This window comes from Pseudoliparis swirei, chromosome 6 (genome assembly GCF_029220125.1).
Source record: "Pseudoliparis swirei isolate HS2019 ecotype Mariana Trench chromosome 6, NWPU_hadal_v1, whole genome shotgun sequence".
NCBI lineage: Eukaryota > Metazoa > Chordata > Actinopteri > Perciformes > Liparidae > Pseudoliparis > Pseudoliparis swirei.
This window is the reverse complement of record NC_079393.1, coordinates 16,673,778-16,700,226: the sequence shown is the minus strand read 5'-3', so window position 1 is coordinate 16,700,226 and position 26,449 is coordinate 16,673,778. Positions and strand designations below refer to the sequence as shown.

The window sequence follows — 26,449 nt, the reverse complement described above, 5'->3', positions numbered from 1 at the left end:
TGGTGCGGTAGACACTGCGGTACGTTGGCTGTCTGCGCTGTGCAGATGCAGCACATGAAGGAGAGGGTTAACTTCTCCCACTGTTCTCTGCATGTCAATGGGAAGCTATCAGACCTGCCTCTGCTTCTCAATCCTCCCACTCCCCCCTCCCCCAAACCTCTGCTGGTGACTCACCCCACCAGCTTAGCACAGGCGAGTGGAGCAGAGCAGACAGCACGTCTGCCTCCCCTCCATCCCCTCTCGCAGGGCACCCCCACACCCAGATGTTATGCAAGGAGCCCCCTGTGTGTCTGAAACTCAGCATGTGCATGAGAAAGTGTGCGAGGCCGAGAGCGCTGGTGCACATGTTCCTTTCACTACCAGAATACAAATGTGCAAGGTAGCTCGGAGCTGAAAGAAATGTCTCGATATAGATTCAGAGTTTGTATGAGAGTATTAGAGAGCTGCCGCTATTGAATCACCAGAGGACGAGGAGACAGACGGCCTGAAGACGATGTTTAACATGCGAGATACATCGGGTTTCCACTGAAACACTTTCATAATCTTCCTTCTTGTTCCTCAGCTCGTTCTCTTTTAGTCAATCGGACTCATCTATGGTGTAACATTATATTTGCATTGCTGCAGTCTTGAATAATAAATGTCAACTTAATATAAAATAATGTTGAAAATTGGTGAGCAGTGTGTGACTTTGCAGCTTAATGTGCTTGTTTGACTCACCTCTCCTCTGGGCTCCACCGAGCCGTCTTTGAATTCAGGGTTCACCTGCAGAGAAACAGAGGGGTCACTCAGTGACCTCAAACCGAGGACGCTCTGATGATCACCCTGTCATCATCTCCATCACTGCAAATCCAAACTATTCAACAGCCGATGGAGGCCATATTAATGGGAATACTGCCACCTACAGCACATCTTCTGAAATCACCTTCAACTGGGCTGATTCAGAAACTGAAGAGTAGAAGCTCTCAGTTTGAGGAAAACGTGGCACAGACTAAATGTATATTAGTGAAAGCTTCTCTAAAAGCACTGTGCGATTAAAGTAGGGAGGCACCCAGCTGACTTTTACAGTTCCAATAGCAATAGCTATACCTGGGCTTTGGGGCTGGTACTGAGGACCGGTCCCAGTGTTTAATCAATACACTGAGTCTCACGGTGTAAAACTGAATGGGATCATTCTTTTATGAGTAAGGCCAGAATCAACCGCTCTCTTTCTTGTAAACTGTCAAATTAAATGTAACTTTTAAAAAAATTAAAAAAATGTATTATCAAATGTAGTGCAAATGTTTTAATCATTAGAACATCAGCAACTTGGTAAAAATAAATCTTCCAAAACTAAACAAAAATCAAATGTCCAGAGTTCAATGTGCATACAAATAACTAAACTGAATAGTTTGGCTCTATAGTCAAAAGATAACAAACCAGCTATTTGAGTTAGTATAAGCCCATTATCGGCACATCCCTAAATTCAAAACAAGCATGAGCAGCTACAAAACGTAATGATTAAAAAGAGTAAAACCCACCTCTGCTGCGAGGTAATTCCCCGTCGCCAGGTGTTTGAAGCGGAAGAGACTGTTCCACTGACCGGCTCCACCTCTACAGGGGTCATAGTGCACAACCTGCCATGGAAAAACAAAATAAGGATGCCTCGGAGCATCAGTTATAGTCCAAGTATGTGGTTTAGTCTCAGAGTGTGCTCACCTCCAACTGGTCTGATCCAGTGCAGAGGGACTTTTAAAACACTGTTCAGTTTCTTAGGAACACTGCTCATCCCGTTTATGGTTTCGTTTCTCTGACGGCTCGTTATAGGATACGATTGCTTTCACAGAGGACGTCCTCCTTTACTAAGAGTGGATATTCAATGTGACAATAATTCACAACCCAAATGCATTCTCATTTAGCCCGTCACTGTGGTGTCAGAATGAGAGTCTATGTGCCGAGTACAACAGGAACTTGTGTTTGTCATACTGGTGCAACAACACGCCAACAACTGATATGGTCACAAAAACAGCACATGAACAGGAACTACCACTCAGTGCCAGCTGATAAAGAGGAACATACAGAAAGTGGATAATAAAGCACCAAAAGTTGAATAAAGTGGCAAACAGTATGTATTATCAAAATAATAAATGTGAGAAATGCTCCTTAATGATGACAAGTCTAAATTAAATTAAATACCCAATTTGCTGATTTGTTTATTTAAACTTTGCTGGGTCTATGATTCAATTGGTTTTAGAAGGCTCTTCATTGATTCACTGGTTGCTCAAAAGGAAAATAAAAAAATAAAAAAATTGTCCATAAACTGAAAAAAACAACAACCAATGATTCTCTTCTAATTAGCACCAATGATGTCATCAGAAATTAAAGCGCAGTGCTGTTAATTCCTGTGTGTGCTTTACCTCGATCTCCCAGAGAGCCTTGGAGCTGGTGGCGGAGGTGGCAGACTGCCGCAGCGTGGTCCTGAGGAAGACGTGCTGCTGCTTCTTGTACTCGTCACCGGTCAGAAACTTCTCCTGCTCGGCATGAAACAGCCTCACCACGTCCCCCTGACGGAGCACACAAACTAAACATGACACTGCCGCAAGACTACCACATGCCGTTTGCTCTGAAGACATGCAAACGGCATGTGGTCGTGCTAAACGATGCACGGAGGAAACCTAGAAGCGATAAAACAACATACCCCCTTCAGCACATCTTCGCGGTAGTCGCTAAACTTCATGAACAAGGTGATCTTCCAGCTCGTGTTGCAGTTCACAGCATTGACCTACATCATGAAGCAGAGAGTAAGGGGCAAACACACCATGACATCTAGATTTTTATCATGTGAGGTCTGTTGAAATCATAGTTACACCATCCTTGTATACATTTCCACGTTACTCCTGAATAAACTAAAGTCAAAAGACAATCTACAGGTATTTCTCTAATTTTTATTTATTTATTTATCGACCGCTTTACATTTCAGCACAGATAGAAAAAATATAGACAAACCAGTCCCACCTCTTTGCAGCCGGGGTTGTCGAGCAGCTCGATGTTACTGGCATGAAGAGGCTGCCCGGCGTTCACCGGCATCAGCACCACCTTGTCTCCAACCACCACCTTGAACCCAATTACAGACCGTCATATGCCAGCGCAGGTGAAGACGCAGATTGGGAAAACTGGATGCGTGTTCAAATGGATGAAACAGGAAGTAAGACTGTGTCCATGCAAACATCCTCTTAATTAAAAAATAAAAAAGAGGCCCTATGTGCAACAGCAATAGGCTGAGCTTCACATGAGTCATTGAGTTGTTCACAGCACACAAGTATATTCATACCATGGTGAGCAAACAGGAATGCAGCATATGGTGACTGAAAGGAAACTTCCTGTGATTGCATAACACATGCTCTCTAATCCAATCGAAGTTATATTATACTCTGCACAGTATCTCATGTTAACCAGCCACACACAATCACACTGGGCCTTCACAAATGTGTCGCTTATCTCACTTATACCAATTTTTTATTTTCTGAAATACATGAAACAGCATCAGGGACAAAGTATAGATAGAAAGAAGGGACCGACTGGGTGCTTTCAAAGCTCGACCTAGAAGCCTAACATGCAATGGGGAAGCCGGTGGATCCATGCTTTTTACATGAGATTCTGCGTCGGACCTAATAATGCACAAACACCATGCACAATCAAGAGCAATACCTTTAACCATAGGATGCTAAAGCCAAAGAGGGAGGGACAAAATCAGAAATGTTACTGGGACAAACAATGAACTGACAGTGTACAGGATGAAAAAGTCGGACATCTGCTGTACTTGTAACGGAGAGGAATGTCAAACTGAACTTTATGTCTAAAAGAAATATGTGCGGCGCCAAGCAGGAGGAGACCTACGTTATCTCCTTCGCTGCGGAGCTTCCAGAAGGGCTGAATGTAGAACCAGGAGCCCTCGTTCCCGGCCGGGTCCAAAGAAACCCGCATGGCGTTCTTCTCAAGCAGAGCAGGAAGACGCTTGTTCACCGTCAGGTACTTATTGCTCTTAATGTGCAGGAGCTACAGCAAAAGAGTCAGAGAGTTTAAAGACTGCAAGAGCAGAGGAAGGAAGAATTCAGATACTTCATACTTCCAAACTGTAAAAATACTCCAATAAAGACGAAAGTCCTGCATTAAAGTCTAACTTTAAGAAGAGGAAAACGGAAAAATCTGAAAAAATATATTACTAGCATTTATTAGATTATTATTAATTGTGTAATAATGTGTGTGTTTGTATAGGACTGTAACAAATTATTATTTTCATTTTCCTGAATTAGTAATTGCTTCTTTGGTTTATAAAATTTGAATTTTATTAAATCCCTTCACAATTGCCAAAAGTGACACCTTCACAAAGTACGTTTTGTCCAAAAAGTATTAAAAATAGATTGAATGAATTGGAGTAGAGTATAATTTATAAAGGGGCATTACAAGTAAATACTCAAGTAAAGTGTGCCACATTAGTATTCAAAGTGCAGTACTTGAGTTATTGTACTTGTGTAAGAGAAGATAAAAAGCAGAGGTAGGTTTTGCCTCAAGGTAACTTGAAGAGTTGTTTCACTATTTTATTCAATGTGGCCTCATTTGGAGAAGTGTGTGTATTACCACAAAACACGTGTCCCGATTCTATTTAACAAACAAGAGTTGAAATAAACCAGTGTTTTAAGTCAGTCAACACTAACAAACTGCGTATTCAATAAGCTTACTGAAGGAACAATGGAGACTGCTTTGAACTCCTTTTGCAACAGCAGATAAATATGTTAATGCTTTCCTCAATTCCACCCCTAAAACTAGAGTTTAGACATCAGTGAAACCAAACCTTTCATTGAGGCCCATCTTCAAAATGGCCCGAGCCATCCGCTGCCAGCAACACAACCTCGGTAAACTCAAAAAAGCCTAACGCCTCTGGATTTAAGACAGGCTGAGGCGGCAGGTGTTTGCTGAAAATATGAGCTGTACCTGGATGACGTTGCTGTATTTCACAACTTCTCCAAGGAGCTTCTTGTTCTCAGTCTCATTCTGCTTCTGCTCCAGTTCTGCTGCATGCTGAGTAATGAGACAGAGATTTACTAAAGCTGTGGGGCCCAAACAAATATGGAGATATCGATGCAGATTGCACACAAAAAAAAGACCCTACCTGTAACTTCTTAAACAGGTCTCCCTGTGTGTTGTTGTTTCCTTGTTTTCCTTGTTTTGCCTTCCGGAATTGCTTCTGGGCCGAGTACCTGTTCATGGGACACACCTTGAAGAGGCAATCTGCAGAGGAAGAGAGAGACATTCAGGAACACAAGAGTCACTCTCTGAGACTCAAGTTAAGTGCCACTCGAGAGATTTAATGTGGTGAAACAGTATTTCTTTAGGTGAATGTTTATTTACCCACCAGAGGCCTGTGGACTCACTTCAACTCATACAAGCTGCTCTGAAACCTCAATGTTGTTTCACACAACATGGAGTGCAAAGAGCCCAACCAGCCTTGACAGTCAAGGTGTGTGTGTGTGTGTGTGTGTGTGTGTGTGTGTGCGTGCGCATGTGCGTGTTTTCCTCCACACACACACCTCTGAACTTTTTGGGTGGGTTGGCCAGGTTTCCAGCATCAGGCTGGACCACACACCTGTCATCAACAAGCCTGAGAGAAGGGGACACAATAATAACAAATCATTAAAAGGATTTCTTCACATTTGAACCTTTATTCAACAAATCACTTGCCATAAACACTGAGATTTACATGATACAATGTAGTCAAATTGTGGGATCACAGTCAAATTTAAAAACACACAAAGCAGAGTCTCGGATTACAGTTAAAAGCGATCATTTGAATCTGCGGCTCAGAACCACGCTACAGTCCACTGGCCACCTGCAGGCTGAAACGCTCAGCTGGCAACACGCGAAAGAGTAACGGATCCGTTTAGCATCATATGCATCTCAGGAACGCTTTCCCGGTTTCAGAACGGATTCTCTGAACATTTCTGGACAGAGCTCATCTAATTTAATGTCACTTTGTTCTCCACTGTCCAGCCCAGCACGGGGGAATGTACTCAGTCTAGAGGTTGTAAATGATATAAACCAGGCGTTATATGCAGGTTTCTGTGGTTTTTACATAGTGCAGAGGGGAAATAAATGGGTAGAGAATTATCTAATTATTCATAACAAAAGAGATCAACATGAAGTTATGAACAAGCAAGAGTGAGCTTCTCTTTTAAGTCTGCTGTAGGTTACTCGGGCATGTACATGTGTAGGCTGCCACCAACAGAGGAAGACGTGTGGTTACTGTGCAGGGTTGATTAGAGGCCATACATGGGGGGACATCCACTTAATAACTGCCATATGTCCCACACAGTTCCTTTTATACACGCCAGTTACACAACAGAGATGTCTCATTGACAGGTTGAGTGCCTCACAGCAGGTTAGTATAATTTACACGTTAGACAGTCGGTTAAATTGAGGAAGCTGAGAGACGTGTCGTGTAAATGCAAGAGCTGACATGCCTGAATGAATGTTGCAAAAGAGTATTTGGTGAAAAGTATATTTACGCAGGCTGGCATCTATTCGTATTGCCTGATGGTCCACATTCATCAAAGACTGTGTAAAATAAAGCATGTATTCGTCTGTCATAGCTGTCTGTCATCATAACATGAAGGATGTCTCGTCGTTGGACTGTTGAGAATATTTAACACTGGTTTCAAAATTGCTTTATGAAAATTTTAAAAATGTCAGCCCCCTATGTTAATAGTCAACACTAAGAAGACCGATGACGGTGCTCATAGAAGCTGAAACGGCAGAGAGCAGGCAAACAATGGAGACGGGCTTAAAACCTGAGTTTATGAACAGAAAACCTAAAATACTAAACTAAGTGATTAGTTCTTCACTTGGACTCGTGTAAGTCTGGACTGCAGCAGTGAAATCCTCTTTAAAAAAAACAGTTTTTAAAAGATTGAGGTAGACTGGTTGTTCGGTAAATGTCAGGTTGTTAAACAGCTGAAATAAATCTATTAATCGGAAGTGACACCCGCTTTCATTTATTCCTGGAGTTACTCTAATCCACTATCAGGAAATTGGTTTATTTAAGAAAGCCAATGTGAGATAATCTGGAGTAACAGAACACTTTAGTTCAGATCTAGGCGTAACATATGCGTTGAAAACCGGTTCTCTGCAGTTGAGGGTCACATTGTTTGATGGAGTGTTCATGCGTGTTGTTTGGGACATTCAGTGTGTGTAGGTTGTTACAGTATCTCAGTCACAGATGCCTATGTACCAGAGAAGAGCTGCAACTTCAAGCTGCTGGAATAGGTTCTATGACACCAGCCGGGAATTTCTCTGTCAAAGCCTCCAAATCATCCCATTCCCTTTATCCCACTTGCACCAAAGGCCGAGGTGCACAAGCACATCCATTCATCCCGTCCACTGAGGAGAAACGTAATTATATGCACAATTCCTCCAATTCATACAAAGCTGGCAGACCTGCTGAAGTGAGCGCAGCCATTTCCTATTTATGCCACAGCACTCGATCAGTGTCAATCCACAGGCCGTGAACTATTTCATGCAACGCTGTATCAGAGTTACATCTAAATGAGACGCAATAGAGTCCAGCAGGAAGCTGAATCAAGTGCTAACTGGCTAAACAGGAAGGCTCTCTGTAAAAGTCACTCAAGCGCATAAATAAGCCATTTCTTTACTTCAAACTGACTCCCAGCCAGCGCAAGATCTCGCTCTGTAACCGAGTTAAACATGAACCAATGATACCACGCTTGACACAGACAAGCTAATTTTAGCTCCAGTGCTTGTGTTGAGTGGACTGAGACGACAACACAGAAAACCTACAGCATGTAATGCAGAACAGCAGGTGAGGTATTCGTGTTCTGTCGAGTGTCAAAGTCAACCACAGAGTGATCACCTGTAGGAAAACTATGATATATATCAACCAATGCCGGTTTTTGCATGTTACTCGTTTGTAATCTAATCGAGTCATGCACTTCCTCTTTAAATGTATTCTGAGATAATAGCACTTCTTATGGAACATATAACATAGCAATAGTAAAGTAATTATACACAGAATCCTTGTATATTTGTCTTATAATGCATCTCATCTATGCACTACAGGACCACAATGGAGTGAATTACTATCAAACAAACACATATCATTGATCTTCAAAATTATCCTTTACTGATAATTAAAAATGGTAGAATGAGAACATTCAAGAGGTCGAGGTCGCTAATGGTTCTGGACCAGCCAAATGACCGCATAAGGCCTTTAAAGGTTATTTGGCGTTTGAATGTGTACAATGGGAGGCGTATGAAGAACCTGCAGATTTAATGTTATCCAAAGCAAACAAGAGCAAGAGCAGCCTTGTGAAGTCACGGTTTCATTGTGCTCACAGGGGCTGTGGCTCAGGGAGGTGATTCTCTGGGCCTTGGTGAGCTCTGGCACAGCGATTCATGAAAGATCAGCGCTCCTGTCAAACTACAAGAGTTGTTCAAGCCCTGATAAGAGTTGCACTGCTTTGCTTCACAACAACGATCGCCGCTGTGCTCTTTTTCTTTTTTAAATATACAACCGTGTATAAATGTGCTGCTGCTTCCATTTGCCTTGGCACCGGCCTCTGCAGTTTAGGGAGGGAGAGAGTAGGCTGGATGTGTGCACTCGTGCAGATAGTGGGGCAGGGAACATTGTAGCGTACAAACCGGTCCAAGCCAATGACAGGTTGCCACCTTCTACACTTAAAGAAGAGGCTTCAATGTCAAGAGTATGTCAGCTGGTGTGTGAAGTTATTGTTTGCAAGACAGATTTAAGGGAGAAAATTGAGAAAGAAAGAGTGAGAAAAGGAGAGGAGGTGGGTGGGGCACACTCATTCCTCAGGGCCAGTCAGTCTTTCCACCCTTGTTCAGAAGGCCCAGAGAGGACACAGTGCACCTGGTACCACCGAGGTATTTCACCTTTCAGCTCGGGAGACTCTACAGCCAAACAAAAAACAGCTGGTGGCATTTTTTGCACTGCTGTGTGGAGAATGACACCATGAAAAGCAGTTTCGATCACACTTACACACAACGATGGGGTCAAACTGACAGGACACACTTAACAAACAAACTCATGTCACACATTAAGGCGGTGGATCCAAAACTCTGAACGGTTCAATTGATGCAAGTCGACTACCTCCATCATACATTGAATATGTATATATGAGAAGTCAGAAACCACAAAAAAGCAAATAGTAGCAAAACTTAAAAAATGTAATATAATTTGTATGCCATTTCTTCTTTCCTGTCCCATTACTTATCTTGTAAGTGATGTCCTGACCCCCAGGTTGGGCACCAGTGCTTTAAATGATGACCTGGTGACTGAATCTGTAACTCAAAATCACTCTCTCCAAAAATCAAAGCACCGCTCAGATCTCTTCTGAACCTGGCTGCTACGCTGTGCTCCATTATGCACAACATGGGGCCCCACGGACACCTCAAAGTGTACACACACACACTCCACATGGATCACAGGGTCCACTCCTTTACTCGAGTCAAAACATATCAGATATTAATAAGAGAGGACCTAAAGCGGTGCTCTTGGCGAGTCACTGAACTCACACACAACACATCTGTACATGTCTCCGGGGTGGAGGTGACGGGAGGAGTGCGCAGCATTCAAATGCATCAGAACTCCACATCATAACAAAGTATCGGAAACGACTCGTTCTGCCGAGGACACTCCTGGCACCTCCTCGCGTCGCGCGGCCCGGGGCCCACAGCGACATGAAGTGAGAATAACCCAGTGGAGCGGCCGGGGCAACGCGCTGCTTTGCATTCCGGTTACATTTGCGTCAAACGTAAAGACTCCCCCCCTCCTCCCCCCGGAGGAGCCGCGGGGAGAGGCGGACGGGCCTCGGCCTCGGGTCGCACGCTTACCTTTGGAGCCGCGCGGCTCACGGGGGACGCGCGAAGTGGCGCTAACGAGGTGAAGTGAAAGTACTGCAGAGGGTTCGGGTCCATGTGGACTCCCCGGTGGGCAGAACTTACCCCAAAGTGCTGATGAAGCCATTCACCGAGCCCTCCGCGCACAGAGACACGATGTCTCCGATGTGGAGGAAGCTGGACCTGTGCTCTGACATGTTCACTCGGTGCACGTTTCACACGCGTCCCGGTGTCTCCATTTGGAAAGGCGTCTTCTCTTCGTGGGGAGTCGTCCTCCCGGGTAGCGCGTCTCCACTTCAGCGGCGGTCTGCACACACAGCGCCGCGCTTCCTGCTCGACATGTCAGCGAGGCGACTGAAGCGAGACTTCAGGAAAGTGACGAGCTGGTGTCGATTTGTTTTGAAGACGTTGTTTTGAGACTTATTCAACTTCTTCCTGTATGTCCGGCCGACCCGAGGCTACTCCTCTTCTCATCCACTTCAGGGGGCGGGGCATGCAGCTGTCAGGGCTTTGAGCGAATTCCGTTCAATGACATGGTTTTATTCTGAAAAGGCATTAAGGAACAGCTGGGTTTGGTTTGATGACACAGGATCATAAAGGCTGTTTCACAACATACTTCCTCGGCCTACTTGTTGTTTCTTTTGGAATATTACACGATAAGGCTTGTGAATATACGTTTCTCCCAATAGTGATTTTACTTTTATCAAATGCATAAGTCAACGTGGACTAAACTGTGGATACCTTTTCATTGCTTTGAGACTAAATGTGTCTTTCACAATTAAATGTAATTAATTAATACATTGCTAATTGGGACATACAATACCGAGAAGCTGTGTTATTTCCTTAATGGCATATATATATATTATATCTATATCTGCAGAAGATTGCCAGGGATAGATCTGGCATGCAAAAAGAATATTGTCGAGGTGCATTGCAGAGGATGTGAGGTCTTGCACATTTCTATTTGTATGTATGAAACTAAAGTAATTTCAGTATTGTATGGTTGAAATTACTTTAGTTTCATTCCGTGTACTCGAAATCAGCCTTCTCTTTGCAAAAATGGCAAAATAACAAGATTACTGAAATATGTTTCAGCAAAATATACTGTAATTCAGCACAACCTAATAAGAATGTGCCAATATTGTTGACATGGATACTTGCTCTTTGTAAAATAAAGAAATAATGAGTTGAACAGGTGTGAGTCATGTTTTTGTTGGTGCGGTCTCTTTATTTATATAAGTAGTTTTTAGCCTCAAATACAAACTAACACACTACTTTTACTCAAGTTATTTTCATAAGTATATAATTCAGAGGCACTGGCACAATACTTGGATATTTTATGTTGATTTGTTTAAGTTTTCAGGGTTTTACATATACAACTTTAGAGATGAGCTTATAAAACACAATGCATTGTCAAAGATGAAACCAGTTGTTTCCAACCTTTTCTGCCTGCTGCCCCACAAAGAGCAGAATAAACTACCAAACTCGAGATAAAGTAGTTCAAGTAAGCTAGTACAGTGCTGCTTACACCTCAATTCATCAAGACTATCATGTCATATAAAGTAGTTTTACTTGTATATATATATTTTAGCTGATAAGCGTGTGTTCTTTTACTTAAGCAGGGTTTGAAAGTTTGGTTTTTGATTCATTTATATAGTTGTATTGGTACTTAAGTAAAGGGTTCTGACTATTGTAAATGACTCCCAGTGAAATGGGACATACATTGTATTGTTTATGGACTTGTTCATGTGCTACTGCTGTTGACCCACTAGGGGTCGCTAGAGATCATTCTCCTTGGACACGACGTCATACGTCGCCCTCTGGCGTCACTTCACGGAACAACAGGACCGTCTGCTGCTCTCCTCACGGTGAGTTCGTGTTACATACAAACAAGTGGACACGAACAGCTTCTTTCATGTGCCACGGCAGGTCCCTCCGTCACAGTGACACGTGTAATATATTTATGGTCAAATCCAGAGCACAATAAATACATCATAGATAGATTTAGTAGTAGTAAAAAAACTGTTCGAAATTATTCAAATTTACAAAAAAGTAACAAAATATGACACTTCAAACACTATTGGAGTATATAGGGCCTACATTATAATATAGGCTATAGTTGCATAATGGTAAAATAATTGTTGAGTTTTATATCCTGCTCCTCCCTTTATTTAATGTTGGCAAACTAACTGGGAATACTGCCTGGAAGGAGCCATTACAGCTTTGATGAGTCATTTTTCACAATTCCTCCAACCAATAAAAAGTACTGCGCTAGATAGTCACCATGTAATAGTTCATATGGTGAGAGAAGTTACAATTAGCTTTATTATATTAGCTTCAAACAAACTATTAGGCTACAATAATAATTGTTTTTAAATTAAGATGATTTTCTCTCTCTCTCCCCTCCCTCCCTCTCTCTCTCTCTCTCTTTCCCCTCCTTCTATCTCTCTCTTCCTCACTCTCGGTCCAACGTGACTTCGCCGCCAGTCGTTCGAGTCGTCGGTCTCCGCCGGTGCGCGTAAGTAAACCTTGTTAACCGTCCGCGACCTCCTCTCCGCAGCTGATGGATATCCAGGCGGTGGACTGTAGCTGTAGACTTTCTCACATGGTGTCTCTTCTTTTATCTTCGTGGCCTCGTGGATGTGCGGAGTTAACGTGGCTTTAACCTTCCTCTTGTGTTAGGGTCGGCACCGACCCATTTTAGGTTTTTAATGCAAAAAAGAACCACATACATTTGTTTATTTTCATCAAGGCTTTTTGACTTTGTCAGGAACCTCTATTTCAACAAAATAAAACAAAAACATTTTGTTTCACTAAATTATAAAATGCTCTGGTTGAAATTATGACCTTTGTGTTGTTAGGGTCGGTTTCGACCCGGTTATAAAAATAAGATTATAAAGCAATAATTAGAGCCAAAACTGAAATCATAAGTGCACTGTCAGCCAACACAGTGGCAGCCAGCTCCTCCCCCAATCATGGGAGCTTTAGGGGATTCTCATTTTGCATTGTTCTCTCCAGAATCTACAGTTTTACACAGGCAAAGCTGCGAGTGGCATCCCTGAGAAAAACCAAGGAAAACGTGTGGTCCTCGATATGACTACTGGACTGCAGGGTCACAATATCACTTGTGACAATTTCCTTACCAGCTATGACTCAGGCCACCTGATTCTAAAAGAAAGAGGTGGTCTGCCCAAGCAAGACACACGTATTGTGCTTCAACTGCAAGAAATATCTCTGCAAAGAACACAAAAAAAGTGTCACTTTTTGCCACACATGCATCTAAACACACACATACACATGCAAGTTCTTGCACACAGAGACTTTTACTCTGATTGAGTTTTTTTGTTTGTTTTGGAACTAGTAATTGATTTCTATTGGTTTGATTTGCTTGATTGGTTGTTTGTTTGACCTTGCAAATCTATATTTTGTGTTATGACTTGTTCTGCTTTTTATTTTGTGTTTGTATTGAAGTTCTATTGCGGAAAAAAATACTTTTTATCCTTTTTCTTGAAGTAAATATATATGGGTCGAAATTGACCCTAACACCATAAATGTTACTATCGTTAATAATATTAAAATAAATAAAAAAATATAACAAATTTATTTCAGAGATGTGTTCTAATACCCCTCAGTAATAGTCAGGTAACACAACAACCCTTTATTTATTTAAATGATTCTCTTGAGGTTCATTTTACCATTTTTTAAATTGAAATATGATATACTGACAAAGAAAAGGCCCAGAAGCCCACACCAAAAATATTAAAACCAATATTTTCATGGATAAGGAAGCCTAACAAGGTAACCAAGAGATGAGAAACAAATTGGATGATAGATCATTGTTGTTGGTGTATTTTACAGCTGATTTAAGACACGGGTCGGCACCGACCCGCTAACATAAGAGATGGTAACAGAAAGCTAACACAGGAGGAAGGTTAAATAAACAATGGCATTAACCCCGCATGGGGGGTTTAATAACGGCGGTGTGCTTTCTTCAGCGACCAGAAGACACAACATCAATGTCAGTGTAGAACCAGAGGGAAAGAGGAGACATGTGACATGTGACATGGCTGCTTCCAGCTCCGTGTGTCTCACACCACATTGCCAGCTTTATTGACCCACTGTGCTCTGTCCAGGGTTAGATTGTTCAGCGACCACACACACACTGTCCGACTGCAGACCAAACTATGGACTTCAACTTTTTAATGTCTCCTTACTTTACTGCCAACTGACCATTTCAACCCAGTTCAAATCCCCTTTCAGGAGCTTAGGGGGCAAGTCCACCTCGCTTTGCTTCTGAGTATTGACACTTGTTCTACTTTCCCCCCTCCCAGAAGCTGGAAAGTCCAACGGTGTGAACGGTGCTGGAATGCAACAGGATTACCAGCTGACCTTAACTCCGACTGTCAGATCACACGTTTTCCACCGCACTGCGATGTCTTTGAGGTTGTGATGTCTTCGCTGAAGCGCGTCATTCTACAGGAGAAGGACCAGGACGCGGAGAAGAAGCTGGACTGGAGTTACATCGAGTGGGCTGAGAATGAAGTCGTCGCCACAGGTGTGGCGAATGCACAGACGCAAACGGCCTGCAAGCCCTTTGAGCACAAGGAGTGCCAGACCAGCAGCCCGATCATCATGCACATAGATGTCACACGGACTCACTCCAAGCCGAGACATTCGTCCCTGGGGGACACCGACAGCCTGGTGGCGCCTTTCGTCCAGTTTGACCGGCAGGCCCCGGCCCGCATCTCCACGTCTCCCACCTTGAGGAGGATGAGGAGCACCAGGCGTCCGTTGATGGATACCCGGGACCCTGTCATGATGGGGGTCACTCCGGAGGAGGCTTCCTCGGGGGGCACGCCGCCCCCCGTCACCCGCCTGTCCCCGGTACACCGAGTCATGTCTCCTCTCGCAGCCAGCCCCCCCTCCAATGGAGAGGTCTGTCCCGATCCGCAGCCCATTTCACTCTCCGGCCGCCAGAGAACCCGATCGCGTAGATCGGAGAAGGTCGACGGCGGTTCCACGGGACCAGAATGTCGCAGTGTTCATCCTACGCTCATTAAAGATTTTGGATTTCCTGATAGTGGAGAAGAGGTGAGCGTTCATCCCGGTTGTCTGTGTGATTTGATTTGTGACCGCCACATAAACCTCTCCCCACCTTCACCACCGAGTCATGCGCCCTGTTGATGATTTCTATCCAAAGCCCATTAATGAAGTGGTTACACATTCTTTCCTTGTGGAAATCTTCTCTCCCTCATTCGTCCTGACCTCCTGGTGGTCACTCACAAAGCGATCTTTTGACAGCAAATGAATCAGCAGTTACAGGCACTGACAGCTCTGAGCGAGCCCACGGCCTGCAGGACCCTGGGAAGTGCACTCCTTGGGCCCCTATTCCCCGCAGTCAGCAGTCACCCAATAATGGAGGGGTCAGTGAGCGATGGAAACAGATAATGGGGAGATCTATTCATCGGCTCGTGGCATTCAACCCAGCACATTCTCAATAGAGTCCCGGCTTTCTCCTCAGATATCGGAGGCTTTTGAGTCCAAGCGACCACTTAAAACACGATTGAAATGTGAATGTCTTGGAAAGTGATCCAGCGGTGTCGTTAGCAGGAGGAAGTCATCGGCTTCGCACCCTCTATTTGATGTAGAGAGCACGGTGCTTGTGCGGCATGTTATTAGTAAGACAATTACAGCTTTGCATGCTTGATGGCATTAAGAGGGAAATAAATAATGGTGTCAATTATCTGTTATTAGTGGTGTTGACAACATGCTGACACTTCAAAGCCTGTTTGTCCTCAAGAAGTGGTTAATCACCTCAGTACGTTTACTCTAATTAAAGTGTTTTCTGCAGATTCTGATTTGTATTCACTGATACAGTGTTTTCCTCTTTTTTTTGCAGGAGAAGCATTATTGCCTTGATAGGTAGGTGCACCTTGGACTGTGTGGGTTGTCTGTGTGCCACATCATCATAGCCCACAACACCAAAGACTCAAGTCTGTGAGAACTAGTGCTGTGAAAAATAACGCGTTAACTCAGTTAATTCAATTACAGGTTTAACTAGTTTTTTTTTTTAACGCATGCGCAGAATGAGCTTCCAATCCGTCTGTTGTTGGTCGTCGGAACGAAAAAAAGTCACTTGCAAAATGAGCTTCCAATACACCACTTCAATCTGAACTCTGTCCGCTCTCATGCAGACGGTCGTGCTGTTCATCGGTAATGATCCTTCCGCAGGTTCACCTGCGGAAACCTTGTGACGACTTTTACTTCCTGTAGATCAGGGTCTCAACACGTCGATCGCGACCTGCCAGTCGATCGCGGCGTAGTGTCGGTAGATCGCATGACATTAAAGAGATTGGCCCGCCCCCTGACATGTTCTCTAGAGCACGTCTTTGTTCTTTTATTAAACTAAACGTCTGTTGTTGATCGTATCTCCACAGCAGCAAGTCATTTCTGTCTCTTCGCGTTGCGTTAACACTTATCGATCTCCGTCTCGCGCGCCACAGAGCTCCGTGCGCGCGCATCGGGACCGAGCAAAAAAAAAGTCACTTGTCAATCTGTCCACCTGTCGGTGTCCGGCGGGCCGGTGAGGTTTCAGCTTTGCAGCGGTGTCCCCGCCGTCCCTTTCATCACGGCCCAGTTCATGAAGAAAACCCACACAGTCAGTTTGCCTCAGCAGCTGCTAGAGGAAGACTAGAGGCCTTTAGATTGTATCATGGTGGAGTTTATGGTTGACAAACAAGAGAAAAATGTTCTGTTTAAGCCTCCTGTTACCTTTACATTTACTAACATATTTTACCCTCGGGGTCAATTTGACCCCAGCAATTAAAACCTCCAGAAAATTATTAGAATTAATATTGCTTCCCAAGTTTAAGTGTGAGGTACTTTATGTTTGTTTGTTGACTACCTAAATAGCCCTTTAAATAAATAAAAAAGTTGATATTTCTGATATGTTTGACACAGTGAAAAACAGCCTGGGGTCAAATTGACCCCAAAGAACACCGACATTAAACATTGAATGGGGTCAAATTGACCCGAAAGGTAACAGGAGGGTTAAACATTCTGTTTAGGATGAAGATGTATTAATGTTCCATATGGAAGAAAACTGCTAAATAACTGCTGAGTTGCAGCACCATTGTATAGAAGAATGTATAAATGTATATATCCGTCTTTTGTCATAAATCTCTATGTTCTCACAAAATATACCGAGAATATCGGTAATATGTGATTAATCATGATTAATCCACAAAAACCTGTGATTAACCCGATTAAAATTTTTAATCGTTTCACAGCCCTAGTGAGAACATGTTAGCCTAACAGTAATGTGGTAAAGACATATCCTGTAACTTATACACTGGACAATAACTCTGTGAACACCATCTTTAACCACAGCTGCTTCTGTCTGAGTCCAATCATTGTCCTAACATGTCAATCTGAGCGATTACATCCAGCCCCATGAGTGCCGTGCTTTCTGTGCTCCCAGAACTCTGGTGAGCGAGGATAATTGGACCTTTTTTGTTTGAGGAGCCCCTGTCTTTGTTAATGGAGCATAAGCTTGGTGGGTTACATGTTGAGAGTCCCATGGTTATGTAGGGGCTAGAAAACCCCTCATTAATGCTGTTTACTCTTACTGCAACCCGCCCCCTCCTAATTGGGCTGCCGGGCTCTTCCCTTTCTGGATAATTAGGCAGCTATTGTCTCTATAATTGCACCCTGGCACTGTCCGTCTTACAGTGACCGGGCACTGCGAGCCATGGGTTGGGACAGTTTTGTTTATGGGCATCATTATTTTTCTTGTTGTGCGGGAACAAAACCTCTATTTTCACAAGTTCTCTCGGTGGCAGAGCGGCGGACACAGAGAGCTTTCTGAGCGCTCGCAAAGCAACAAGATGGCATTGTGAGGATTCTGTGGAACGAACTGCAAGGAGGCACTCACCCGGTTTCGAGGAGTAGTCGTGCCTTTCTTACCGTCCCATTATCCCCACGCATCCTGCACAGTGCTCAGGTGATGCTACTCACTATTGTGTCTCCAGCTCATTCAGCCCTGCCGGCCTATACATTGATGTGGGGAGGGGGTTGTATCAGTTTACAGCTCCAGAGAGAGCAATGAACAGTCGGTACTTTCACAGTTGAACAAAAGCGTCCTTGAGGAAGAAAACGTACCGGGCTACTCCTGTTCACTTGCAGACTCACTTTTCCAACCATATGCACAGGTTGGTTCTGGAGGCATGTGGCCTATTAGTGCATTCGAGTTAGTCTTGTTTGCTTCTTGTGCAGGAGCTGTTTGAGGGATGTAATGAGCAGCAGGAGGGAGATAATTAATTCTAACAAAGCAGATTTGACATATGACGGTGGATAGAGACAAACCAGTTCCAGCATTGTTCCCCTTGCTGGTACTTCTGCTCGACTTCATTGTATCAACGGGCTCATTAGACCTCAACTGTACTCCAGGCTTCCTCCTCCTGGTCCGATCACGTCCTGATGATGTGTTGATCAAACCCGAGGTAGTGAGAATGTGTTCATAACTTACCAATAGATTTTTGAATTCCGACTTTGAGTCATTATTTCTCCTTCATCAGATAACTTTTAATCTACTTCTGAACTCCATTAAAAAAAATTCAAAGGCAAGATGTTAAAAAACACGTTGACATGAACAGCATGTCCAGCTGGTCCCTGAACAGCTGTCGATCCGTGCGCCTATGCAAAGTAAACTTTTCCCAAACCAGCTCGTCTGGTTGCCGTGCATCTTATTTCTGCTGACTGCATCCACGTCGAAGGACGAGGCGCCTTAGGAGCGATGGCGCAGTCGGTATTGTGATTGTTGGAGTCAGACAGTTAACAAGTTTGACTACCTTTGAGGATTGTTTTCTTTATTTAATAAGCGGAGCCATGCCCTTCTGAGATATTTTTAGATATCTGCCTCATCTTCACAACATAATTAAATGACATGTTTAGGGTTCTTTGATTTTTCATCACAACACTTGAAATGTCAACAGCAGAGGAGAATAAGTCAAAACACTTGAGAACGGTGGCTGTCAGAGCTTTGCCTCAGGCGAAAAGGCAGGCCGTGTTTTTCCAGTCACAGACAGGCGTCAGTTACTGGCTGTGAGAAGGAGACCAAGAGGATTAGGACTGGCACACATTGACAGCTCGCCTCCTTTCACACAAACAGAGTGATCCATTAATCAGCAGCTGGCCATGCATAAGCCAGACACACAATACTTATCCTTTATATTTTCTCACATGTTAATCGCCTATTTGCTGCACAGTGCAGATGGTATTTCCCCCATGTAAAAAGGAATTTTAGTTATTTCCTACAGCTTTGCGCCAAGTCTATTTTCTTTGTGCTGTATAACATTCACAATACAATAATAGTGGTTCCGCTAACAGGCGATGTCACATGTCCAGTGAGGTTGTTTTGAACGTGTGGAGCATTACTACCGGATTTAATCTTTGAGTAGAATTTGTCAGCCAAAGTGTAACGTCACCTAAAGACACCTGTTTACTTTCCCCTCAGGCTGCAGGAAAGGAGACGGAGCTCCATGGTGGTCAGCTTGCCCGGCTTGGATGTTTCACCAGGAGACCTTTTCGTATCCAACGGAGCAGCTGACATATTGAACGGTTCAAACTTCTCTGGTACAATTCTTTATTGTGTATATATTGTTTTTATTTTTATTTTTTCAATGGAAGTTCCCTCATGTACCGATTGGTGTATCTTAATGTCGGTCGACATATAAATGGACCCCGGTCCTTCAGAGCAAAATGAGCTGTCATGCTTGGCAGTGACCCGTCCTTGCACGTCGCCATGGCAATCCAATCAACATGTCAGCATCAAAGTTTGATCCTTGGCCATTATTGAGGAAGTGGAAGTTCACGAAAGAGTTCTCTTTGTGCTTTTGTAAACTGCTCACAGTCCAGGTGTTGACCCTTGGCCCCTTTGAAGTCAGGAAGATTAGTAACCAGGTCTGACTTGAGAAAAGCATGAATAATAGTTTCTTTGAGTAAATGTTTGTTTTTGCCCTAAACCGTTTTTATTCCTAGCCAAGAGACTGTTGCCCGTAGCTGCTGTCATTTTGTTGATTTATCTTTAATGAGTTGAATTAATGTTCGATCATGAAACGTCATGCTCGACTTGATGCAAAACTATATATCATGCACAACACATACACGATATGTTCTTTGTATGTAATTCAATCTCTTTTGCAACAAACAAAAGTCCAACACAGTTGTAACTCTCACACTGTTTTGTTTGTTTGATTCTAATCTCATCTGTTGCACAGCACACATTCTTGCTTGATCTTTTGTTCATAATCCTTTTTGTGTTTGTTTATGACTTCGTACAGATACTAAGAAGTCCAAGTGGCCCTTTTCAATGCGTAGTACGGTAGGTGTTTGCCTGTCAGTCGGTGTTGTGTGTGTCTGTTGCCAGCGATGTGCTTGTGGTTTTGTTTTGCTGTACTTTGTTTTAGCAGTTGGTCTGGACATTGTTCTCCGACCCACTTCCCAAAGCAGATTAATGTGGTTCCTTTTTATCCCTTTTGCCCCACAGCTTTTGGTAATTGGTCAATATTTTAAATGCAGAACCAAACATTTCAGTTTTCTAACGTAGTTTTTCAACACCGTCACATGGAGAGACCGTTGATCAGCTATGCAAACATGTCCTCTTTCCTGATCAACACACGTCAATAAAGGAGAGCATTTTTCAAAATGTTCTCACTATAATAACTGTCTTTTCTCTCACCTTTCAGACTAAAGGGAAGTCACAGACAGGCACAGCGTCAGATATTGAAAAATATCTCTCGTCATCAAAGATTCAAGACTGGAGAAACCCTGATCTTCAGAGGTATAAGGTGAGAAATGAGCACCGTCAGCTGTTAAGCCCCGAGGCATCCAGAGGGTTTGTTATGTCAATCATAATGTTGATTCTGTGAAGTGACTTACAATTCAAGCAAAGTCAGAGTTTGAACAAATAGATCCAGATTTCCAGTCCAAACAGATCTATGTGTTTGACAAATGACTCTGAATTAATCGGATGGCAGTTTGAGAGAAGCTGCTGCACCATTCAGATGATACAAGTTATGCAAGAACCAGAATTTCTAGGCGGTTACCAGTCAGCGTGACCCTGCATGCGTGTATATAAACAAACCCTGACACTCGTTTGACTCCGTCAGTGTGGTGGAGGCAACTTTACACCGAGTATGCCGTTGTAATACAATCCCGTTTTATGAGGGATTAATGAAGTCTCTTGATAGTGAAGCATCTCTCTGTCTCTGTCTCTGTCTCTGCGTGCAGGACTACTCTCTGGCGGAGTTCCTGCAGGACCAGTCCTCCCAGCTCAGCGCCGCCTCTGACCCTCATGGCTTCAAGAAGCAAGAGGCCATCTGGGAGCTGTTTACCAGCGAGTGTGTTTATTTCCTGGATCAGCTCATGGTTCTCAAAGAGGTGACTGTACATACAAAGCCTCAGAATGCACACACGCACCAACACAAACACACACACACACACACACACTCGCAATTAATCGGCCAAACCCAAATGAAATCCAACACCTGCTGCTTTGTGTGTTTCGTCCTGTCACCAAATTCCTGTTGTCGAGGCTCATGTCCAAGTCTCTTCATGTTTTTCATTCTTTACAGAGTGGATTATAAATGTAAGGCCTGCACAAAAGATAGCCGGAGCATCTTCTCTCAACTTCTTTGTGTCTTTCAGGTGTTTTTGTCTACACTCACAGACCTGCAGATGAGGAGCTGCCTGGCCGATGTCGACTCCTGGAGGCTGTTTGCGAACCTCAATGAGCTTTGCCTGGTGAGACATGATGCAAATGAGTTGCATGTGGCCTGTTATTTTTAGGTGCGTTATGTACAGTAAATGAATACAAACAGCGACCGTACAGGATTATAATACCACGTGTTTGTTGTGCAGCCCTTGAAAAGGTGCTTTGCATGAAAAGCTTTATCTATCCAGCAAAACCTATTTTTCCAAGAGGCACGAAGTGAGAGACAAACTACATAAGACAGAGAACACAATAAACTGTTTGTAAGACAATCAGAATCAAACTAAATAATCATGAATGACATTTGTAATATAATATAACAACCTAAATGACAGACAACCTCGCAGCTGTCTTAAACCACACCTATAAAGGCCGAACACAATGTCATGATGTGTGACATGCATTGTTGGCACCCAAGGTAAAACTGCTGCCACGTACTTGGGCCACAAACTGGTCTGATTCTGATGATATCTATTCACCATATCAGCTACAGTATGTGTCAGACGTGTCATATAGACGTTCAGTTGATGGGGAATCCCTTTTGTTTGTTTCCTGTAATTGATAAAAACTGAAGTTGTGCCATAGCATCTCACGGTTACACCACTGGGAAGACCTGTATGTTTCGCCGTGCCAACGTTGCATTGTTGTATCTATCGAAACAAAAAGGTGTGGAACTTTTCCCCCTATTGTGAACAACCTGAACGTGACCGAGGTACGAGGGTGTTGCACGGCTGTGCGGCGATACTTGACGCGGAGTGTTTTCTGCTGCAGGTGAGCTCTGGTTTCCTGAACAACCTCCTCTGCGTCATCAAGGACACAATGGAGTTTACGGAGGGTGGCGGGCCCGCCCTGCTGGAGCTGCTGAGCAAAGCAAGTGTCAACACACGTGCGAAGACACTGACACAAAGACGCTGACTGCCTGCAGTTTATGCTCAGTTAGTCACTCGATCGTTAAACTCCACTGACAAGACGACGTTGGAGACGAGGAAACACCTCACACTAGAATGCAAACGCACATTCAACTGGGCTGATGCACCACCTGATGCATTTAACAAACATAAATATATGTGTATATATATATATATATGTGTGTGTATGTTTGTGATGGATTTTTTAACAAACATGTTTGTTAAAAGACGCATCACGTGGTGCATCATTCCAGTTGAATGTGCGTTTGTATGAACATATTTCAGAATAAAATATCAATAATATGAAATCTCATCTGCAGCTCACACTTTTTCTGACACAAATCTACACAACAATCAAGATCGACAATACTATTTTAATATTTAGTCATTTGTTTTTCTCTAAAGGTAAAGGACAATAATAGAAAGCCTCTTCTTCTTACTGTGAATTAATGCATCATAAGAAGCAGCTAGAACATATAGTTCACGCACTCAGGGTCATTTCTGTGCTTGTACGCCTCTTTACGATCTGTTTATCTGCAGCCTAATGGCCGACGTGACCAGGCAGTCTGCTTCCTGATGTTTTTATAACACTCCTATCTGTTTGCAGGCTTTTCAGGAGAGCTTATGTCAGTGCCTGCAGACGTACTGCCTCAACTACTCCACAGCTCTGCTTTATCTGGACAGCCTGAAGCCCAGAGAGGACTTTGGATCTTACGCAAAGGTACCGAGGGCCACTAAAGTGTGTGTGTGTGTGTGTGTGTGTGTGTACTGCTAACAACGCAGCAGGCAGCGCTGTACAAAGTACCAGAGAGCACACACAGCAACACTGCGGCCTAAACGGCAAACAACCCGCTCAGTGTCACCAAGGCCAGCAAGAGGGGAATGTGACCCCCCCCCTCTCCCCCATTACCCCTCTATTAACACACTTCACCCCTCTGACCTTCTTCTTCTTCCCACCGACAGCCCTCCTCTCACCCTGTCCTCTCTCTCTCTCTCCCCTTTTTTTGCCCCAAAGTGGTGTGAGAGGAACTCACAGTGCCGACGGCTGCAGCTGCGTGACCTGTTGGTGGCGCCGCTGCAGAGGCTCACTCGATACCCTCTGTTGTTGAGGAATATTGCGAAGAGATGCCAGAGGAAGGACGAGGCCGGAGGCCTGCAGGTTATAACGGAGCAAGTGGACACGTCTATATGTGAGAACCCAGAACTTGTTGTTATTTAAAACTCTTATTTACATTAAACAGTGATGTTATTTACCACCTGGGCATTTCGACACTGCCTTATCAGCAGTCTCTCACCGACGTGTGTCACCGTTTATTCTTCCCAGCGAGCCTCCTCTGCCCGAGGACCTGTTGTGGCGGTTTAGTCTGTAACTAGATGGACAGGCTGTGGGAGATGTGGCGCAGCACTGCACCTCAACTTTGTTGATTACAACGATAACTGCACCAAAAGAAACAGTGTTGGCTCACAAAAACTACCATTAAAAAAAGCATGGCAGAGCAGCGTGACACGGAGAAGTGTAACCACGGCTGAGACGTGTCGGGCAATGTCCTCTGGGTGTGTGTGATATTTACTGTAAAAGCTTAGGAGTGGTCAAGGCTACCCCCGTATATGGCAGGCAACCATCACTACACAGGAAAACACACGATCGTAAAGTAGTGTTCAACAATTATTCTATCATTTAATGTGACTTTAGTACATGATTACTACAATAAAATACTTAACAACTTGACAATAAAACTGTCGTGATAGTTTGTAGCGGGAAATTGTGATTGTCTGTTTTGATTGAGAGGATGCCTCTCTGCTTCCAGGTGATTTAGAGGGGAAGGTGAAATGGCTGGATAACTACCAGAAGGTGAAGCAGTTGAGGGACGCCGTGGTGTGGCTGCCTGTTTGGGAGAGAGACAAGCGGGCCTTCGTCCCTGAGGTTGGTCTGGTTATGTGTGTTTGTGTGTATATATTTATATTCATGCATGTTTGTTTCTGTGATATTTATGCTGACAGACACTTCGTCTTGCAAAAGTGTTTGTGTGCAGATAAGATAGCTCAATAATTGATCTGCATGTGGAATCAGATATCATGAAAAGCAAAGAAAACAGTTTTAGTATCTCAGTATCAGGAGATTTATTCAGTGTCGGTAGACGTGTCAGAAGGTTTTCCTCTTGCCTGACTGACTGCTTCTCTTTTCAGAATCTGAAACATCTCTTAAAGGCTGTCACTCTGGAGAATCTCATTTCTCACAGAAGTCTGTTGCATGAAGGGAAAGTGGTGCTCACAGGTGTGTAGCGCTGGAAGAGCTCCAACACATTTCACATGCTCAGTGCTCCGATTTGAGTAAAACCTCACCCCATCTTTCTCCGGTTCATCTCCAGAGAACGCCAAGCTGATCGACGTGTACCTGTTCCTGTTTGATGAATTCCTGCTGATCACAAAGATAAAGAGAAACAAGAAGGTACACCTCAACAGACATTCAGTGTGAGGCTGTAAAGGAGCTGCAGAACTTGTTCACACTGTCATGTCTTCCTGTACAGCGGCCTATAGGTCCAGAACAAAATACTCTCAGGATGCCACAGAACCAGGAGCTGGATCAGCTCCTGAAGGAGGGATGCACCTTCACGGTTCTGGACCAACCCGTCTCTCTGGACCGACTCCAGCTCAAGAACATCGATCAGCTCAATGCTTCGGGTAATGTAGCCTTCTTTCTCTTTCTTTGTTGAGCATCAAGGATATGTTGAAAGCTCACAGAGAAGCCAACGTCACGCTGGGTCTTGACACACTTCTCTCCGTTGATGTTCACAGATTAGTGCGTTACGTTGATGTTAATGGAAGGTTTGCAATTGTGATCTTCCTTTGTAGCATCGGGGCTGCCTCATTCTTTTATAATCATGCACCAGAACCGCTACCAGCAGTGTATCGGTGCATTCATCCTGCAAGCTGCGTCAGAGTTGGCCAAGGTACATCACTTCATCTGTGAATTTATCTGAAGCTTTAAAAGACGTGTAAACTTCTAAGAGCTGGCGGAGCACTGATTAGGTTCCCTAATGAAAATGTATTCCCTACGTGACACAACTACACAAATACTTCTCATAAATGTATGTGTTGCCTAGTTTGAAGATTTTCAAATAATCCCAATCACTTACACACAAGTCTTTATCGCCCTCCTGCTCGCCGTTACTTAGTCTTAGACAACATACTATTGGAGGGGGTTTCAGTGATATTTAAATGAGCATGCATTTTATCTGTAATTTAGTCTTTTACGTTATAAATTGCCATTCAAGAATTCATTAGTTCATAGATTTATGCATATTAGAGATGATTTACATTTACTACAACTTGTGGACATCTCTCAAGTAATGTCCTTTCTAAGAAATGGAGGGAAACGGTTAGTCACTGTTGAGGGATTATTTTCTACATGCTCTAGCTCAGTTAGTGATGATCTCTAACTATCTCCTTTACAATGAAAGCCAACTAACTGGCGGGATAATGAACTTACTACTTCTCTTTCTGAACACCTTGTGTCTTTGTGCAGAGAGTGTGGGTGTCAAAGATAGAGGGCGCTGTGGCGGCGCTGCTGAAGCTGGTCTCTCAGCAGCCTGGAGTCAAGAGCTCCTCCCTGTGGCTGGAGTCTTCACAGATATGAGGAGAAACGGCACTGTGTATACTTCACTGTCTCCTCACGCCTTGTAAATACCTGTACTAGCAGCACTAGGATCATTTTGTAAGTTAATGTTTGCCTATAAAAGGCAGCTGCTGCTGCAGTAGTGTTCAATAAATCTAATTTAGTAAAAGTTGTTCTCCAGTGTTTTTCTTTTTTAGGAACGCAAATTCATTCTGAAATCAAATTCACTTTTCACAAAACAACTTCACC

General features: G+C 43.6%; 2 protein-coding genes across 4 annotated transcripts in view; one reads left to right on the top strand and one right to left on the bottom strand.

Moving 5' to 3' along the window:
• The window catches only part of itpr2 (inositol 1,4,5-trisphosphate receptor, type 2), a 50,331-nt gene extending 39,286 nt beyond the window's left edge, over positions 1 to 11,045 (bottom strand). The window contains exons 1-10 of one of the 2 annotated variants that reach the window (XM_056415689.1): positions 10,012 to 11,045; positions 5,565 to 5,635; positions 5,147 to 5,265; positions 4,969 to 5,055; positions 3,874 to 4,032; positions 2,992 to 3,090; positions 2,675 to 2,758; positions 2,394 to 2,540; positions 1,518 to 1,613; positions 718 to 762 (exon numbers count right to left, since the gene is read on the bottom strand). In XM_056415689.1, coding sequence (XP_056271664.1) covers positions 718 to 762; positions 1,518 to 1,613; positions 2,394 to 2,540; positions 2,675 to 2,758; positions 2,992 to 3,090; positions 3,874 to 4,032; positions 4,969 to 5,055; positions 5,147 to 5,265; positions 5,565 to 5,635; positions 10,012 to 10,103 — 999 coding nt within the window. In that variant the 5' untranslated portion in view covers positions 10,104 to 11,045. The remainder of the gene's footprint in view (positions 1 to 717; positions 763 to 1,517; positions 1,614 to 2,393; positions 2,541 to 2,674; positions 2,759 to 2,991; positions 3,091 to 3,873; positions 4,033 to 4,968; positions 5,056 to 5,146; positions 5,266 to 5,564; positions 5,636 to 10,011) is intronic. The other variant, XM_056415690.1, reaches the window with a different exon arrangement.
• A 103-nt stretch (positions 11,046 to 11,148) lies between these two features.
• Positions 11,149 to 26,375, top strand: plekhg7 (pleckstrin homology domain containing, family G (with RhoGef domain) member 7). Of its 2 annotated transcripts, XM_056417135.1 has the most exons (17): positions 11,149 to 12,424; positions 14,238 to 14,997; positions 15,806 to 15,828; positions 19,421 to 19,539; positions 20,247 to 20,287; positions 20,652 to 20,753; positions 21,196 to 21,345; positions 21,613 to 21,708; positions 22,448 to 22,546; positions 23,192 to 23,305; positions 23,600 to 23,774; positions 24,393 to 24,508; positions 24,772 to 24,859; positions 24,954 to 25,033; positions 25,113 to 25,266; positions 25,438 to 25,535; positions 26,111 to 26,375. In XM_056417135.1, the coding sequence occupies exons 2-17, from the start codon at positions 14,356 to 14,358 to the stop codon at positions 26,219 to 26,221; spliced, it is 2,208 nt and encodes a 735-aa protein (XP_056273110.1). In that variant the 5' UTR covers positions 11,149 to 12,424; positions 14,238 to 14,355; the 3' UTR covers positions 26,222 to 26,375. The 2 variants fall into 2 exon arrangements, with proteins under 2 accessions (XP_056273110.1, XP_056273112.1); XM_056417137.1 differs by lacking the exons at positions 11,149 to 12,424; positions 15,806 to 15,828 and having other exon boundaries at positions 14,740 to 14,997.
• The last annotated feature ends 74 nt before the right edge of the window (positions 26,376 to 26,449 follow it).

Excerpts from the sequence above, each read along its gene's own strand:
- plekhg7 (XM_056417135.1), top strand. The coding sequence starts at position 14,356 with ATGTCTTCGCTGAAGCGCGTCATTCTACAGGAGAAGGACCAGGACGCG. Across the intron at positions 20,288-20,651 it reads CCTTTTCAATGCGTAGTACG|ACTAAAGGGAAGTCACAGAC; the intron begins GTAGGTGTTTGC and ends CTCACCTTTCAG. Across the intron at positions 23,775-24,392 it reads GCAAGTGGACACGTCTATAT|GTGATTTAGAGGGGAAGGTG; the intron begins GTGAGAACCCAG and ends CTCTGCTTCCAG.